This window comes from Eublepharis macularius, chromosome 12, assembly GCF_028583425.1.
Source record: "Eublepharis macularius isolate TG4126 chromosome 12, MPM_Emac_v1.0, whole genome shotgun sequence".
Classification (NCBI taxonomy): domain Eukaryota; kingdom Metazoa; phylum Chordata; class Lepidosauria; order Squamata; family Eublepharidae; genus Eublepharis; species Eublepharis macularius.
In genome coordinates this window covers 3137731-3154777 of record NC_072801.1, presented here as the reverse complement: position 1 = coordinate 3154777, position 17047 = coordinate 3137731, and the positions used below count along the sequence as shown (strand labels likewise).

Below are 17047 nucleotides of genomic sequence, written 5' to 3'. Positions count from 1 at the left end.
CGCCATCAAGTCAGTGATGTTAACGAGGGGCTGGAATCTCAGGAAGTAGAGGGATATCCAGTTCCCAGTTGCCTGGCACCCTGAAATTCAAATAAGGACAGCTGTCGAAATGTTTGTGAGGCTCACCAATGCCCCACAAAGGATCCTCAGGGGATATCTCTAGAACCAGAAGCCCAGGTGGCCATAGCGGAGAGCCAGTTGGGTAGCTTCTACAGTCAGAGGAAGCTGAATATTATACTCCCGTATTAGCTGGGGCCAAGAGAGTCACCTTGTTTTTGAAAGACCTGAACAGTCCACTGTGCCACTGCCCTCTTTGTCTCCACTGACATGGAGTCAAAGGCATAATCCAGTCCTTTTACCCTGCAAGATATCAAAACGAAGAGTGACAGTCTTTCCAACATTTCCTTTCAACTTTCATTGCCGATATATAGACAGACAAATATTTTTAAAATTATACCTCCCCTCTCTACCGCTGCAGTCTTTGATGATTTGGTTGGGAGTTTTTACTTACATGGTTTGCAGTTGTGTGCAATTGGATGGAGAAGGAAGAGCCTGGAGCTGCCCCCCTGTCACAGAGGGCAGGAAGAGAGTCAGGAGCCCACCAAACCAGGATTCGAAATCAGCCATCGCCACGGTTTGCAGAATTCCTTGCAGCATGATATCACGAACCTCCACATTGGATATCACTGCAATGTTCCTCTGCAGACAAAGAACCATCTTGCATGAGCCAAACAGAAAAGGAACACACCTCAGGTTTTAATGGCCCAATCCTGAGAGGGGAGGCAAAAAGTGTACAGGGAGTGGACTAAGGATTACGCTGCTGTATCATGGACTTACCAGTTGTAACCTCTCCCCCCATGATGGCGCCCACTCACAGCGCCGCTCCACCGTGGCCTCTCACCAGCACCCAGCCGCAGTGGCCAAGTGTGGGTGTAAATGTGGCATAAGTTCCTGTGCTGATGTCCAGAGGGGTGGGCCGGGGGGCAGGGCATGAGTTAGGAGGCTCTCAAAGCCATTTTGGACCTGGGAATGCCCCTTGTAGCAGTGGAAAGTTACATTGCAAAAAAACTGTGGCGTAGCTCATAGGTGCCCGTTTTATGGGAGAAATTCGCTTGCCACCCCATGCCTGGCCCCACCCAAGTGGCTCAGCAGAGCACAGGATGCCAACTACTGCGGGGACCAATCCGTTTGAGCTCCTGCCCTGGCAGCCAATCAGTCCCCCCACACACCCTACGTAACCTCCGGCCGGGACAGCTGGGGCCTCAGGTAAGTAGCGGCATGGCTGGAGGCCCGGCCAGAAGCCCCCTGCCATGGGGACTTAGAGCATGAGGTGGGAGAAGGTGCAGGAGAAGGTGCACATAGTGGTGGGGCAAGAGTGCTCCAGGAGGACTCGGCAGAACCAGAGGCATTTTGTGCATTCACTCAGGGGAGGAGAGCTGAGTCCAGAATGTCTGATGAACAAACACCACCCGAGTTCTCTTGCAGGTTATCCGACTCCTGAGTCCAGGCTCGGGGAGGGCTGAGGGCTCACTAACAGGCAGGGCTTTTTTTCTGGGAAAAGAGGTAGTGGAACTCAGTGGGTTGCCCTTGGAGAAAATGGTCACATGGCTGGTGGCCCCACCCACCCTGATCTCCAGACAGAGGGGAGTTGAGATGGCCCTCTGCACCGCTCAGCGGCGCGGAGGGCCATCTCAACTCCCCTCTGTCTGGAGATCAGGGGGTGGGGCCACCAGCCATGTGACCATTTTCAAGAGGTGCCAGAACCCTGTTCCACTGCGTTCCAGCTGAAAAAAAGCCCTGCTAACAGGTAAGGAGGAGCTGGGGAGGCAGCTGCCCCAGATCGCTCATTCACACCAGCCTACCCTCTCCCCTCACCCGCACCCCCCCAGTGCCACCCTCTGAGGTCCAGGCTTGCCTGGGGGGTGCAGCCCTTGCCCATGAGCAGGCATGGCCCATGAGCCATGGAGGTGGTCCTCCAGGGAGCCATGATCAACACAGCTGTTTTGGGAAGACCTTCCAGTAGCCCATGCCAGGGCTCTGCTCAGTCTCTCTTGGCTGGGTTCTCTTCTCAGGTGGAGGTGAGAGCATGGCTGTGGGCCAGGGGGAGTGGGTGCTTGCTCTTGTAACTCCTCTGCGAGGGTGGCTGCACACGCCCATGTCTGTCTCCCACCCAGGATCAGAACTCCAAGCAGCCACTGGAGCAGAACAGCCAGATGTGGATAATAAGCACTTCCCCACCAGAAGAGAGTCCCTCGTCTGGCTGCTGGTAGCACCCAGGATGGTGGAGCCTCTGCCACTGCCCCCGGGCATTGACACCCATTCGGGATGTGCCCCAGCCTCTCACCATACGTGTGTCACTTTCCCTTTCAGACAGGTCGCGACGTTGTCAGGGAGGGCAGGGAGTACGGCCATCCTAGCCCCTGGTGATTCTTCCCAGTTGCCACCTGAGCCCTGTCCATGAAGCCGTTCCCCAAGCAGCCCGTGACTCAACCCCAAATGGCTCTCCTGGCCCCAGCTGCCGTGCTGACAGGCACAGCTCCCTTCACGGGCGAGGGAAGTTGGCAACACATCCAGACATCCTCTTCACTTTTTGCCAGTTCAATAAATTCTTGTCAAACAACAGCGCCCTCTCTGTCTGGTTCACAGAATCACAGGGTTGGAAGGGACCATACAGGCCTTCTAGTCCAACCCCCTGCCCAATGGAGGATGAGCCTAAAGCATCCCTGACAAAGATTCATCCAGCCTCTTCTCGAAAACTGCCAGTGAAAGGGAGCTCACCACCTCCCTAGGCAGCTGATTCCACCTTTGAACTACTCTGACCATGGAAAAGTTTTTCCTAATATCCAGCCGGTACCTTTCTGCATGTTATTTAAGCCCGTTGCTTCGAGTCCTATCCTCTGCTGCCAACGGGAACAGCTCCTTGCCCTCCTCCAAATGACAGCCTTTCAAATATTTAAAGAGAGCAATCATGTCCCCCCTCAATCTCCTCCAAACTAAACATTCCCAAGGGGTCTGGAGACTGAGCCCTATGAAAGACCTTTCCTCGTAGGGTTCAGTCTTCAGACCCCTGATCATTCTCGTCACTCTCTTCTGCACCCTCTCAATTTTGGCCACATCCTTTTTGAAGTGAGGCCTCCAGAACTGCACACAGTACTCCAGGTGCGGATTGACCAAGGCAGTATAGAGAGGGACTATGACCTCCTGCGATTTCGATGCAATGGCCCTTTTGATACAACCCAAGACTGAGTTTGCCTTTTCTGCCACAGCATCACACTGACTGCTCATATTTAGTTTACAGTGCACTCTTACCCCAAGATCTCTTTCGCATACACTACTACCCAGAAGTGTATCCCCTATTCTGTATTTGTGCTTCACATTTTTGTGGCCCAGGTGTAATATTGTGTGCTATCTATGTTGAATTGCACCCTGTTCACAACCACCCACTTCTCCAGAGTATTCAGGTCTTGTTGAATTTTAACTCTATCTTCTTGGGTGTATGCCACTCCTTCCAATTTGGTATCATCAGCAAATTTAATGAGTAGCCCATTTACCCCTTCATCCAGATCATTGATAAAAATGTTGAAAAGTACCAGGCCCAAAACCAAGCCCTGTGGGACCCCACTGGACACCTCCCTCCAATCTGATGAAACGCCATTGACCACCACTCTTTGGGTGTGGTCCTCTAACCAGTTCCCTATGCACTGAACTGTCCTATAGTCCAGTCCGCAGTCTTCCAGTTTACCTATTAGAAAGTCAGGGGGGCCTTATCAAAAGCTTTACTGAAATCCAGGTAAATCACGTCGACAGAGTTCCCACAATCCAGTAAGCTCATCACTTGATCAAAGAAGGAAACCAGATTGGTCTGACAAGATCTGTTGGGGACAAAACCATGTGACTTCCCCAGATCACTAGACGTTCCTTCAGATGCTTACAGATCGATCCCTTTAAAATCTGCTCTAATATCTTCCCAGCAACAGAAGTCGGACTGACCAGCCTGTAGTTTCCCAGGTCATCCTTCTTCCCTTTCTTAAAGATTGGGATAGCATCCCATCCCATCCGGCCCAGGGGATTTGTATTCATCCAGTGCAGCCAGATGCCTCTCTACAACCTCTCTGTCAGTGTCAACTAGCCCCCCAGGTGTCCTGTCCTATCTACTACCATCTCTAGATGGGCTCAAGTTCTTCAGGGAGAAAACAGAGGCAAAAAGTCATTAAGCCTGTCTGCTTTTTCTCTGTCCTCCATCAGAGTTTCTCCTTCTACTCCCAACAGCAGTCCAATTGCCTCTTTTACTTTGCTTTTACTTCTCACATATCTGTAGAAGTTTTTCTTATTGTAGTGAGCCCCCCTGGCCAGACCCAGCTCATACTGAGCTTTGGCTTCTCTGATGGCTGATCTGCAGTACCTAGTAACCCTCATATATTCCTCTTTAGAGGTCTGTCCTTCTCTCCATTTCCTGAACATTTCCTTTTTCTCCCTTGGCTTATTCTGGAGCTCTCTGTTCGTCCACATCAGTTTCTTGGAGCCCTTACCATGTTTCTGTCTTGCTGGAATAGTGAGGGCTTGAGCTTGCAAAAGCTCCTGTTTGAGAAGGGCCCACCATTCACTTGCTCCTTTCCCTTCCAGCACACTCCCCCATGGAATGACTCTCATCAAGCCTCTGAGTTCATCGAAGTTGGCCCTACGAAAATCTAACCTACGAGTCTGGCTACGAACTTCCTTGGCCCCCCACAGCAACTGGAATTCAAAGAGGACATGGTCACTTCCCCCTAAGGTCCCCACCACCTTCACCCCATCTACCAATTCTTCCCTGTTGGTTAATATTAAGTCTAGTATTGCCGAGCCCCTTGTAGCTTCCTCCACCATTTGAAAAAGGAAGTGATTGGCCAGGCAGGTCAGGAAGTTGCGTGAGTCTTGTCGCTTTGCTAAGCTTGTCTCCCAGCACACATCGGGGAAGTTGAAGTCACACATAATTACAAGGTTCTGAAGTCTGGATACTCTACCAATCTGTTCAAGGAGGGAAGCATCCATTTCCTCTCCCTGGTCAGGCGGTCTGTAGCAGACTCCAACAATGATACTCCAACAAGAGAAGCTCAAGCTCATCCTTCTTATTACCCATACTTCGGGCATTGGTATAGAGGCAGTTGTAGCCTTCTACCTTTGGTTGCTTGCCTATGCATGACAATAGTCCCCCTGCACTTCCCCAAAGGGCTGCCCTTTCACGCTTTCCAACGAATGATCTCTGGCTCTTGCCCCAAAGAAGCTTCAGGTGCCTCTGTGCTGTTATGTGGCTCTGCTGCCAAAAGGAGCAGGAGTCCAGCAGCACTTTGGAGGCCTGGCCTGTGGACTGGCTATGCCTTCCCTGCCACTCAGGGCATTATTAACTGCACCCACCCTCCAACTGATGGATTCTGCCAGTGTTGCCAGAGCAACTGGGGAGCATTGTCTCCTGGCCATGCCTTGCCAGCCCCTAGTGGGCTGCATCTGCCACCCTGTCCTGCAGGGGGTGCAACCCATTTGCCATGCAACAAGGTGCCTTCCCATGGCCAGGCATCCCGATGCGGTTGCCGCAGCAGTGGGGGCGTGTGGCCCCCAGCAGCCTGCTCCCCGGCGGACAGATGGTGTCGCCAAGCAGCAGAGATCATGGCCCGCCCATTGGCTGTGCTTTTCTTTGTCCCTCGCATGCCTGTTAGGAGTAGAGATGGGCATGAACAGGGAAAAAACCGAACACGATGTTCATTGTTCTTTGCCATCCACGAACAGGGATTCACGAACATTGATGGACATGACATGTTCACGAAGATGTTCGTAGTTGGAGTTTCGTGGGAGCCAGAATGGCCCCCTTGGGACTTAGCTGAAATTGAGCCGGGGGAAAGGGGAGTCCATGGGACTCCCCTTTCATGTCATTTTCTCTTCACAGTCCAGAAACTGGATTGTCTGCTGGAAGCTACATTGAGGAGTTACAAACTGACCTTCCCAATGTCCAATATCCACCAAATTTTCAGGGGACATAGTCCTCACTGTCCTATGAAGACCCCCCACGTTTCAGAGAGATTGCACCCTGGGGAAGGCATGATCTCGTCTCCCCCTTTCATGTCATTTTCAGTTTACAGTGGCAAAAACTGGACTGTCTGCTGGAAGCTATTTTGAGGGGTTACAAACTGACCTTCCCAATGTACAATACCCACCACTCACCACTCACTACTCAATACTCACTACGAAGACCCGCCAAATTTCAGAGAGATTGGACCCTGGGAAAGACATTATCCATGGGTCCCTCCCTTTCATGTCATGTTCTCTTCACAGTGGCAAAAACTGGACTGTCTGCTGGAAGCTACTTCGAGGGGTTACAAGCAGAACGAAAGCCAGAAGGAGTTCAGACAGTCCATGCCTATGTGGCCAGAGGAACTGATTGAAAGGCGCCAGACTGTCTGGCTTTACAAACGGCTGACGAACGCCATGAAGCGGGCTTGGAACGAACACATGTTCCCCGGGAACGGAGCCTCATGGACAGCTTGCTCACGAACAGCGGATTGTTAGGGGGAACTGCAGTGTGGCACTCTTGGCAGCCTTCCTGGGTTTGGGTGCCAATGTTGCTTGTCCCCCAAAGTCCTTTGGGAGCAAATAAGCTGCCCCACTGTTACACCAGTACACAGTCGCTGGTGCAGGGCCAGTCCTTTGGACTGGGCTGCCCAGCTATTTATTTTTACTTTTAGCAGCAGTAGTCATTTCAATAATAAACTCTTCAGTCAGTCTACATGTCAGGACTCTTCCTAGGCGCTGCTGCGTTGGGCGCTGGGGTGCCTGACTCTAATGCTGGGGGGTCATCAGAGATACTACAGGACCCTGCTCTGTGGCAGGAGGGGCGGTCTACATCACCCTGACTCCCCCTCAGTCCACTCGCCGGCCTGCTCAACCTGACCCAGCCTCCACTCTCACTTCCCTCCATCTCCTCCTTCGCCAGCCTTCCTTTTCCTACTTGCATATTCCTACTCCTTTGCTCCCAATCACCATCACTCTTCCATCACAACCCACCACAAACTTGCTCCCGAGTCAGCTTTTATAGGGTTTTCTCCACCTCCCCCCGCCCTTCCTTCCTCCCAGGCTCCTTCCCCCTCCTGATGCTGCCCAGCTGTGCCTGCCCGCAGGTGTTCCTTCCCTTTCATTCGCCCCTCCTTGCATCCCCTGCCTCTCTTGCAGGGTGGGGCTGGATGTCTCCCAGCTGGGCCTTCCCTCAGGTGTGCCTCCTTTCCCTCTTCCCTTCTCCCTCAACCTTCCCTGCAGGATAGGGCTGGCAGGGCCCTTCCAGGAGATGCGGCGCAGCCTCCTCTGTCTTTGCTCACGAGGAGCTGGGCTGGTCTCGTCTCCTGGAGTGCAGCCAGCTCCCTTTGGTGGCTGGGGTGGCTGGTTTCCCCCCCGGGGCTTGGGCAGGGGCTTCCAGTACCTCTACCCCCTTGTTGGCACTCTGGACAGGGGTGGGTGCCTCTTGCCCTTTGGGGTGGGGTTGGGCGGCGTGCCCCTGGCTGGGGCTTCCTGCACCTGCCGCTGGCATTCCATCGGCTTTCAGGTAAGGGGGCTGGGGCAAGTCCATGGTGCTTGGGGTACTCACCCCCGGGCACTACAACAGCGATATTTTGAACCAACAGCAACTTTTCGTTCAAGTTGAAACTTCAAAGCATGCATTGTCCCAGGAATGTGCACTCTGGCAGAGTGCAGTATATCCTGTGCTGCAGTACACAGAGTCTTAACTAGGAAGACCCAAATTCAAATCCGTGAAACTCACGAGGGCAGATCCTGGACCAGTCTCAGTCTTCCTGCCTTGCAGATGGTTGTTGTAAAGCTGAAATGGGAGAGGACTAACCAGGGCCATCCCTTACAGCTGTTTGCAGGAAGGGGGGCTAGGAAGGGGAAGTTATACCTAGAAACAGCACACAGCCACACCAAACTGGTGGTTCCGCAAACTCAAGCCCCTCACCTGTTCAGCAAGCACATTGACTTCAAGGAAGAAAGCTTGGAGCTCAGATCCGTTCCAGCTTTGCAGCGCTCCCATGACCTTTTCTGCCTCTGCCTCTGCACCAAGCCGGGTGTGGTCTGTTAAGATGCCGGAGTTGACCACTAGTGACGCCATCTGCGTGGCAGTCAGCAAATCCAGCACTTCAAACTGGCAAAGAGAGAACCAATAGTTTCATTCTTGACATCAGTGAGGCGTAAGAGCAGACTTGCAGTGTCGGAACAAGAGGCCATTCGAGCCCAGCATCCTGGCCAGGCAGATGTCTCTAGGAAGCCGATCAGAATGAATCTGTGGGCCAAGCTACTAGTGAGGAAGGACACTTGAACAGCAAGTGTGCAGACTCACATGCATTCCTCCCTGTTCACTTGCGCTCCACTCAATCACATAGTGGAGCGCAAGTGGAGCTGACAAAGTGAACAGGGAGGAATACATGTGAGTCTGTTCACTTGCCGTTCAAGTGTCCTTCCTCACTTGTAGCTTGGCCCTATGTTGCTTGAACTCAGATGTCCTACCTCTGACTCTAGAGATTCCATTTCACTATTGTGGTAAACAGAAACAGATTGACCTATCCTCCAGGAATTTGTCTTTAAAGCACTGAATGTGTGTTCCCTCTGTGTGTGTGTAATCTTTATCTAAAATGAGATCACCCCCACATGTGAAGGGATAGCTGATTTAAGCTGTGTTCAGACAGGATACGAATCAGATTACTTACTCCATTGAAAGAGGGATTCAGGCGAACAAAGTCATCGTAGGCAACGAAAATACTGGAGAGCCCAAAGTTTTCCTGCAGCCACTCTTTGCTGTTTGATGTGCTAAACGTGCAAGCGACTCCTGCAGAGAATGTTATAGGAATGGAAACGCTGGGAAGTTCGGGCCTGAGACAAAACAGGGCTCCATGCATTTCTCCGGTGCTCTATCCCTTCTTTGAAGGTGGCCTCTTTTCGTGCTCTTCCCAACCACGCCTATCCCAGCGCTTTTCTAGATAAACCATCTAAACCCAGCAATAATTTATGGAAGTTCCCCAGTGAAACCAGGTGGAGCGGGAAAAGGTGGACAGTGGGATTTTGAAACAATGACGTAACAGAACAGGAGTCCTTAGTTAGCACTTCACCAGCTATAGAAATGGAAAACCACTACTAAAGCCACTCACCTTCTTTTGCCAGTTGCCTTTCCAGAAAATCCATGCGGGATTTGTAGACAGCCTTCTGGGTAACTGGATCTAACTCATGATACACAGAATTTATTCCCTTGTAACTGCAGAAGAAACCAATGCATCTGAGTACACCAAAGCTTTGGGGTGTAAACCGGCATCTGTCACGGCTAGGGGCTCCGGTCTCCTAACAGCTTTGTAGGGGAAGATTAAGGGGCCCCTCAGCTGAGGAAGCGGGCCATCCCTGATTTTGGCTGTCCCTTTTAAGCCACGCTAACAGTCACGGTAGCGAATAAGGAATTTTTAAAGCCAGGAATCCCCCTGAAAAGCAACTCCTCTTCCTTAAATGGAATTTGGCACGCCACAAATTGAAAAACTGGATTTTTAAAAAAAAATTAGGAGGGCAAAGCGGAACCCCCAGCTGGGATGATGAACCAACCCTGTGTCACGTCTGACTGTGCCCATTCATTCATGCCAGTATTTCTGCTGTCAAGTATATGCTTTATTCTGTCAAATGTGACTCCATTTTGTATTGCCAGATATAATTCCGTTTCTTGTTGCCAACATTCCAGTGAGTTCTCCCTCGTTCCCAGGTGGCCGGGTGTTTACCAATTTGAAGCCTTCTTCCTGACTATGATATGTCTTCTCTCCTCGTAGCCCAATAGCACAAATATGCATAATGTTCTCACACAGAAAGAACAACACCAGGTTGTTTGGAAATTGGGAGGGGGAAGGAACAGGGGTAGAAAAGGGATGTACTTTTCCTATGCAGCCATTCGGGTCAACTTTCTGCTAGAACTGCTTAGTTGCTTACCTTACTTCTAAGTAGACCTTTGGATCTGATTTCTGAATAAAAGTCATTTAACCAAGAACCTGTGTCTTGCTACAATGAACCAGGGATCTGTCTGCTGTATTTCATCATCCAGAGACTGACACCCTGCTGGATCGCATTCTCTCCAGAGTCTACTGTTGACCCTAAATCCCTCCGCCCACCTTTCCACTGATACTGCAATCACATTGGGCCCCTTTGGTCCTTGCTTCTGATGTGGTCTATTTCTGCAAGGCTTGCCCAGCTGATCGCCCCATTTCTTCTCAAGACAATGAGCCATAAGATTGGGGAGATCTGGGTTCATATCCACGCTCAACCATCAGCCAATCGCTCCCTCTCAGCCCAGCCTGTCTCACAGGGTTGTCACCATGAGGATAAAATGGAGGGAAGGGGAAATCACCTGCACCCCTCTGAGCTCCTTGGAGAAAGGGTGAAAAGAAAATATAATACACACTATGAGCCTATTAGTGGAAGGTCTCCTTGGAAATGGGGCAAGTTTTTCTCTGTGCTTAACTCTCCCTTTTTGCCCAGTCCACCCTGCAGCGTACTTACATGTCATGGAAGTCAGTACAGCCTATTCTGGTTGGGAAAAGCTTCAGTATCTTTTCATCGGCAGCAGGCAAAAACACCCTCAGTTTCCTCTGGAACAGGTCTTTCAAGGAAGGCGAGCAGAGGTCAGGGAAGCTCTGGCCCACCTTCTGCAGAATGCTCTCCAGCATCAGATGCAAGGAGGCCTTATTGTGGACAGGTGGGGGCTGCGGGAGCAAAGGCGCCAACTTGCTCAAGAAGTCTTCTGCAAAATGGACATCCTTGCTGGCCAGGGCTTGGGCGACAACTTTCGTCAGGCTGATGTTGGAGAGGACACCAAGGGCAACTGTTATTTCAGCGACCTGGGAGGGTGTCATGTATTCCAAAGCACTGCCTTCGGCCTCAGTGAGAAAGGCAGACTAGAAACGAAATGAAATGAAATTGGGAACGGGCTGTGATGAGAAAGAGGAGGAGGAGTTCTAGGCAGGAATGTTGGGAGAATGCAGGTCAGAAACCAACAAGCAAAGGGCCAAATACCTCCCAAGGAATTAAACTGCTCATCTGTCCCCCCCAACTACTGCCATGCTGAGATGAGTGCCTCTGAGCCTTGGCAGAGTGCCACCCAGGACAAAGGAACTGAGGGGCAAAGTGCTTCTGAGCGATGCAGAGAGGTGGCTTCCCTTTCTGAAGGGAACTAGTGTCATTTAATAGACCTGTTTTAATGTCTCTTATTAAATACATCTCTTATTAAATACATAAAGCTTAACAATACATAAAACTTAACATTATCACAGCTAGGGCAATTAAGAAGAGTGTTCACGAACAAATACTGCTTTTTAAAAAGACAATGATTAAAATACATCTAAACAGTCAATTGGGACCAGCTCCTTGAAACATGCATGATAATAACAACATGCATAATAACAACAACAACAACATTAAATTTATATACTACCTTTCAGGATGACTTAACACCCACTCAGAGTGGTTTACAAAGTATGTTATTACTAGTAACAAAGCCCGTTGTGGAGAAAAAAATACAATGGGCTCTAGAAAGGGCAGGGCAGGTGGGCCACGCGTTGCTGGCTCCACCACGACCTGATCCCTTCAATGGGATGGCCAGGTAGCTGGGCCTGACATTGTTGCCTCCCCTGTGCCCCAATCTGAGTGGGGGGAGGGCAGGGCCAGCCAGCCCTGGCATTGCCCCCTCCCCAGTACCCCGATCAGGGCAGGGGGAGGGCAGGGTGGCCGGGTCTGGCATTGCTGTTGCTGGGTGGGGGAAGGGCCCTGGAGCACTCTTGTGCTCTGCAGTGGGTTGAATTGGGCCTGCTTTGGGCTGAAATCATCCTACTGTGGTGCACAGGAATGCACTGCACCGTCAGAGAGGTGCTTTCCCCCACCTCTCCCCCATCAGCTTTGTCTCTAAGAGGATGAAGGCCAGGTCTACCTGCCCTGCAAGTCTATGGCAGGTAGATCTGGGCCCTGTGGGTCCAGAGGCCGTCTATTCATTTTGTAAAGCCATGGTGAATAGACCTGGCCTTCACAGGTCTGGAGATCAGGTCTACCTACCTTGCAAAGCCATGGAAAGTAGATTTGGCCTTTGCAGGTCCAGGGGCCAGGTCTACTCACCTTGCAAAACTATGATGAGTAGACCTGGCCTTCATAGGTCCAGAGGCCAGGTCTACTTGCCTCACAAAGCTATTGGTCAATAGACCTGGCCTCTGAAGATCTGGAGGCCAGGTGTATCTGCTTTGGAAAACTATTGGTGGATATACCTGGCCTCTGTTGATCTGGGGGCCAGGTTTACTCACCATGCAAAGGCATGGCGAGTAGATCTGGTCTCTGCAAGTTCAGAGGCCAGGTCTACTCAGGCATGGCTAGTAGATCTAGCCTCTGCAGGTTCAGAGGCCAGGTCTATTCACCTTGCAAAGGCATGGCGAGTAGATCTGGTCTCTGCAGGTCTCCCTGTGCCCTCCTTCCACCCGCGGTTGATCAAGGCTTTGGGGGGAAGGATTGGAGGGGGAGTGGAAGCCACACTGCTCCCCTACACCCCCCCCCACTGCATTTCCATGCTTGGGAGGGAAGACTGGGGGGTGGGGGCGGGCAGGGAAGCCACCCTGCGCCCCTACACCCCCTACTGCATTTCTAGGCCTGGGAGGGAAGGCTTGGGGTGGGAAAGGGCAGGAAAGCCACGCCACCACCCCTAAGCATCAGTTAGAGACTTGTCTGGAAGGCTTAGGAGAAGAGCACAGGCCAGCCAAGCATGCCCCATGCTGGCTGGCCCAATCAGGGCTGAGGAGGGTGGAGCCGACCTGTGGGCCCTTCTGAAGCCCCAGAGGCTTGCCTGGACTGTGCCTGCGCTAGTGAGTCATCGGAAAAACGCTTACAGAATTATGTAGTAAGATTATCCCCAGGGCCGGCGCGTCCATGGAGGCGGGTCTGGCAGCCATCTCAAGCACTGGGGCACCGGGGGCGGGGGGACGTGTTGCAGAGCTGGTGGCAACAGCACTGGTGGCTGAGCAGAAGGGCTGGGAAGCTGCCCATGTGCCGCCCCAGCCGCCTGCTGTGCCTGGCCCAAAGCTGCTGCGCCCGGCTGGGAGTGTGTGCTGGCGGTGGCAGCGCGGGGCAGTCTGAGTGGGCAGCCTCCCAGCCCTTCCACTCAGTTGCCCCATGCTGCCGCCACTAGAACCCGCACACAGCTGCGGGTGAGGGGGCGGCACAGGGCAACTGAGCAGGAGGGCTGGGAGGCCATCCACGCACCGTCCCAGCTGCTTGCCGGGCCAATGGGGCCGGCTCGCAGCGGCATGCTGTGTGATGATGTCACACGCAGTGGCATCATCACGCAGTCCAGGTGCGAGCACGCGTGCGTGGGAGCAGCAACAGCCCTGAAGCTGCCCCCAGCCTCAGGCGCCAGAAACTCTGGCACCGGCCCTGATTATCCCCACAACAAAACACCCTGTGAGGTGGGTGGGGCTGAGAGAGCTAGAAGCTGTGACTGACCCAAGGTCACCCAGCTGGCTTCAAGTGGAGGAGTGGGGAATCAAACCCGGCTCTGTAGATTAGAGTCCTGCGCTCTTAACCACTACACCAAACTAGAACTAAGCTTATAATAGCAATGAGCAAACCACAAAGACAAAAATGATGTTAGTAAAAAAAATTAAATTCTCGATGTAAAAAAAAAATGCCACTCAGCCATGTTGGAAGCCTTCTTCTAGTCCAAGAAGCCTATGCACAGTTGGACAGGGAAAGCCACTGTCTATCCCAGAGAAAAAGGCCTCCAAATAAAATTAGTTTCAAATATTAATGAAATGCTTTGCTAATGCAAGACCAGTCTGATTATATAAGAAATGGGGATTATATCAGATTAGGTTTTATAATTTCCCCCCATTTTATATAGTTAAGTATAAATATGTAACTATGGCTAATTTGAGAGAGACATATCTAGCAAATCAAAAAAAATCCAAAAGGGAGCAAGGCCATACATGGCGTAGATGTTTCCACAAGCCCTGGGAAATCTTAAAGTTAAAAGAAGAGGGCTAAATAAAATAGAAAAAAAATTAAGTGCTGAGATCTCATAAGAGTACTGTGAGCTATCAGCCTCCCTATTGTGTTGCCTAGGCAACAACATTGCCAAATCAGTCACTTTGATTACACTTCTCAAAGCAAGAGGGAAGGATGCAGAGCCTGGGACTCCCCCACCCCCCAGGTCCTCTAGTACTATTAAACCAAAGAAGCCACCCCTGTGGTCATCACGTGGCCAGAAGCCATCCTCCACCTCCGTAGTAGCTTGAGGTCACACAGCCACAGCCATTTTCTTTCTTACCCCATTGGAAGCTCCCCAGGAGTTTAAGAGATCACTGTAGGAAGTGAAATGGAGAAAACGCTTCCAGTTGTTCTGTATCCATTCTTGTGGCGAACTCTTTTGACACCCTAAGGCAACATCAAAAAGGACCTTGAAGATTCAAAATGTTGAACAAAACGCCTGAGCTAATTACTTATTAAATCAAAGGATTGTATAAATATTCTAAATAAAATAATAAACCCTAATCCTAACAAAAATCGTTTTGCTCTATATCCCAACATTATTTCAATATGCAGATGATAGGATAGGGCTGTGCAGATAGGAACATGCTAGATTAGAGAGGTCATCTGGTTGATTAATGTGTGGGAAAGGATGTTGGATCAATGGACCCTTGGAGCAATTCCAGCTCTGCTGCTTCTGTGATTGGATTGCCACAATATCACTTGTGAAAGGAACCTCTCAATGCCCTACTTACGGTGTATGGCAAGGAATCTTCCAATCCAGTGGGCCACCATCTGCTTTGTGCCATTGTCCATCTCTACATACCTGCTATCCAGAGCTCGGACGCTAGTGGTGGGAGACACAAGAAGGAAGCAATCAGAAATGTAGCTGTTGCAAATCCTTTGGGCATACACGTCTTCTGTGCGAAGGGCATCTGAGGCAGAGTTTAAATTCCCTTCCGCTCCTCCGTTTTAAACAGAGGGAGTCCACAGAACCAAGAACAAGAAGAGAGCTTCCGGTTAATTCACATAAGTCTGCAATTCTGTTGCCAAGATCCAGGTGACCAAAGAATATGGGATGTTTTGGAAAGGCAGAAGGGAAGTAAGAGACATCATTGCTCTGTTTTGCAAGATGCTGGAACTAAAGCATCTTAACCATTGGTACGTACACTACAGTCAAGCCGTCACACGTGATGGGAATTTGGGTCATGCAGTCAAGGACGTTGGTGCTGATGGCTGTGAGATAGGAATACATCAGCTCTTGAAACCAGGCGGCGAGGAAGCCTGCACTCTGAACCTGGGAGTCCGTCTTGAGCTTTTCCCATGCTGCATTCAGCAAGAAGGCTTTAGTCGTCTCTGGGACTGTGTCCTTGGAGATCTAAGAAAAGAGAAATGTCGAATGTTGATGGAATCCCAGCATTGCAGATAATAGGGGAAACCAAATCGGAGATGTTCCAAACCTGTCTCCCCACTTATTTCTCCCAGTTTGCAACCCTGCACTGCATGCTTCAGACAATTATCTACAAATGTGGGTGCACATGTTCTGCACAGCACATCCAAAACATTATTGCTTTTCCAATATGTGTTATCAGCAGCATCAGGCCAAGCACAACAATTGTGCATCACGTTCAACCTAGTATGCACGTTAGGTCGCAAGGCTTTTCTTATGCATTTAAAAGCACAGACAAGAGAGGATTGCATTGCATGGAATGCACAATTAAATTAGCTATGCATTGAAATGCAAGAGATAGCATTAATACAGACTTGAATCGAATCATTATTGGGCATCATTGGTTTAACATTCAACAGCTCGATTTTAAGCCTTTTAATTTGTGTAGCTCTGACAGCGGTAACGGCAACCTGGCTGTTCACAATACTTTTCTGCCACTGCCCCGCCTTTCTCGTATCCCTAAGTAGATTCACTTGATGTGTTTCTCCCCAGATTCCATTGGACAGACTTTAAAAGACCAAAGAGAGAGTTCCTGACCTGCACACTGATCTCAGACAGAGCAGCCTGCAAGGTGTCTTTATCCACGTGGCCAAACAGCAGCAAGAAAGCCCCTTGATCCAGCCGGGCTGTGGGATCCGTGATGTGGCACTGGAGAATGGCAAAGAGCTGGCCCGCTGTCAGATTGGACCCCTGCGACAGCATCAAAGGTTTACTGGTATTGTTTTCATGGATGAGGAAAATTAGCACTGGTCTTAATTAAGAAGATCCCAACCCTGCACTTCCCAGAATGTGGTTGAGGCAGCCAGCATCATAAAACAGGCAATTCAATTTAAAATAAAAAATTTAAATGCTGAAAGAATTCAGCAAACAATAACAGCAGCAAAAACCATCATCAGTGTTTTTAAAACAGCCAGTAAAACCAGCATCAATTTCCTACCAGTGAAGTTAAGGTATGTTTTGCAAGAGCTGAGATGAAAGGACTTTGCAAGATATCAGCTACTCAGCAATTCAGTCAGGGTAAACTTTACTAAAGTTGAGCTATTGAATAACTGATGGGAGATTCCAAAAGCTGAGCTTGCCTCACTCTCAATTTCTAGGATATACAGACGCTCATTTCTGACTTACCAATCCACAAGCATATTCTGGAAGTGTAAATCTGCATATTTCGCTGCCTTCAAGGGAAGAGTTTAGATTCACACTGAAAGCAGAAAAGAAACATATAGTGTTACTGCCAGGCTTGCCAACCAATTCAAAACCATCTGTCTTGGCTTTTAACCCGTGAAGAGTTTAATGGATTATAGCTTCTGATTTTCCGAAGGTGACCAGCAGGGCTTTTTTTCAGCAGGAATGCGGTGGAACGGAGTTCCGGAACCTCTTGAAAATGGTCACATGGCCGGTGGCCCCGCCCCCTGATCTCCAGACAGAGGGGAGTTGAGATTGCCCTCCGCGTCGCTCCAGCAGCTCCAGCAGCGTGGCGTGGAGGGCCATCTCAACTCCCCTCCGTCTGGAGATCAGGGGGCGGGGCCACCGGCCATGTGACCATTTTCTCCGAGGGCAACC

At 50.5% G+C, this 17047-nt stretch overlaps 1 protein-coding gene and 1 long non-coding RNA gene across 2 annotated transcripts; both read right to left on the bottom strand.

Annotated features, from left to right (window-relative positions):
- Positions 1–8651: 8651 nt before the first annotated feature.
- LOC129338472 (uncharacterized) lies at positions 8652–15241 on the bottom strand. Its single transcript, XM_054992745.1, has 6 exons — positions 15207–15241; positions 14793–14884; positions 14339–14445; positions 10540–10934; positions 9159–9262; positions 8652–8839 (listed from the first exon to the last, which is right to left on the bottom strand). Exons 2-6 carry the CDS (start codon positions 14851–14853, stop codon positions 8652–8654), a joined length of 855 nt encoding a protein of 284 aa, XP_054848720.1. The 5' UTR covers positions 14854–14884; positions 15207–15241.
- Positions 15242–15303: 62 nt separating this feature from the next.
- LOC129338407 (uncharacterized) lies at positions 15304–16678 on the bottom strand. Its single transcript, XR_008597948.1, has 3 exons — positions 16613–16678; positions 16025–16177; positions 15304–15415 (listed from the first exon to the last, which is right to left on the bottom strand). It is a non-coding gene; the product is annotated as an uncharacterized LOC129338407 (long non-coding RNA).
- Between the last annotated feature and the right edge of the window lie 369 nt (positions 16679–17047).

What these genes read in the sequence shown, in the direction of transcription:
- LOC129338472 (XM_054992745.1), bottom strand. Translation starts at nt 14,853, where the DNA reads ATGGACAATGGCACAAAGCAGATGGTGGCCCACTGGATTGGAAGATTC. An exon ending in AAGATTCCTTGCCATACACC is followed by an intron (nt 14,446 to 14,792) that starts GTAAGTAGGGCA and finishes ATGTTGCCTTAG; the next exon opens with GGTGTCAAAAGAGTTCGCCA. An exon ending in AAGGCAACTGGCAAAAGAAG is followed by an intron (nt 8,840 to 9,158) that starts GTGAGTGGCTTT and finishes CATTCTCTGCAG; the next exon opens with GAGTCGCTTGCACGTTTAGC.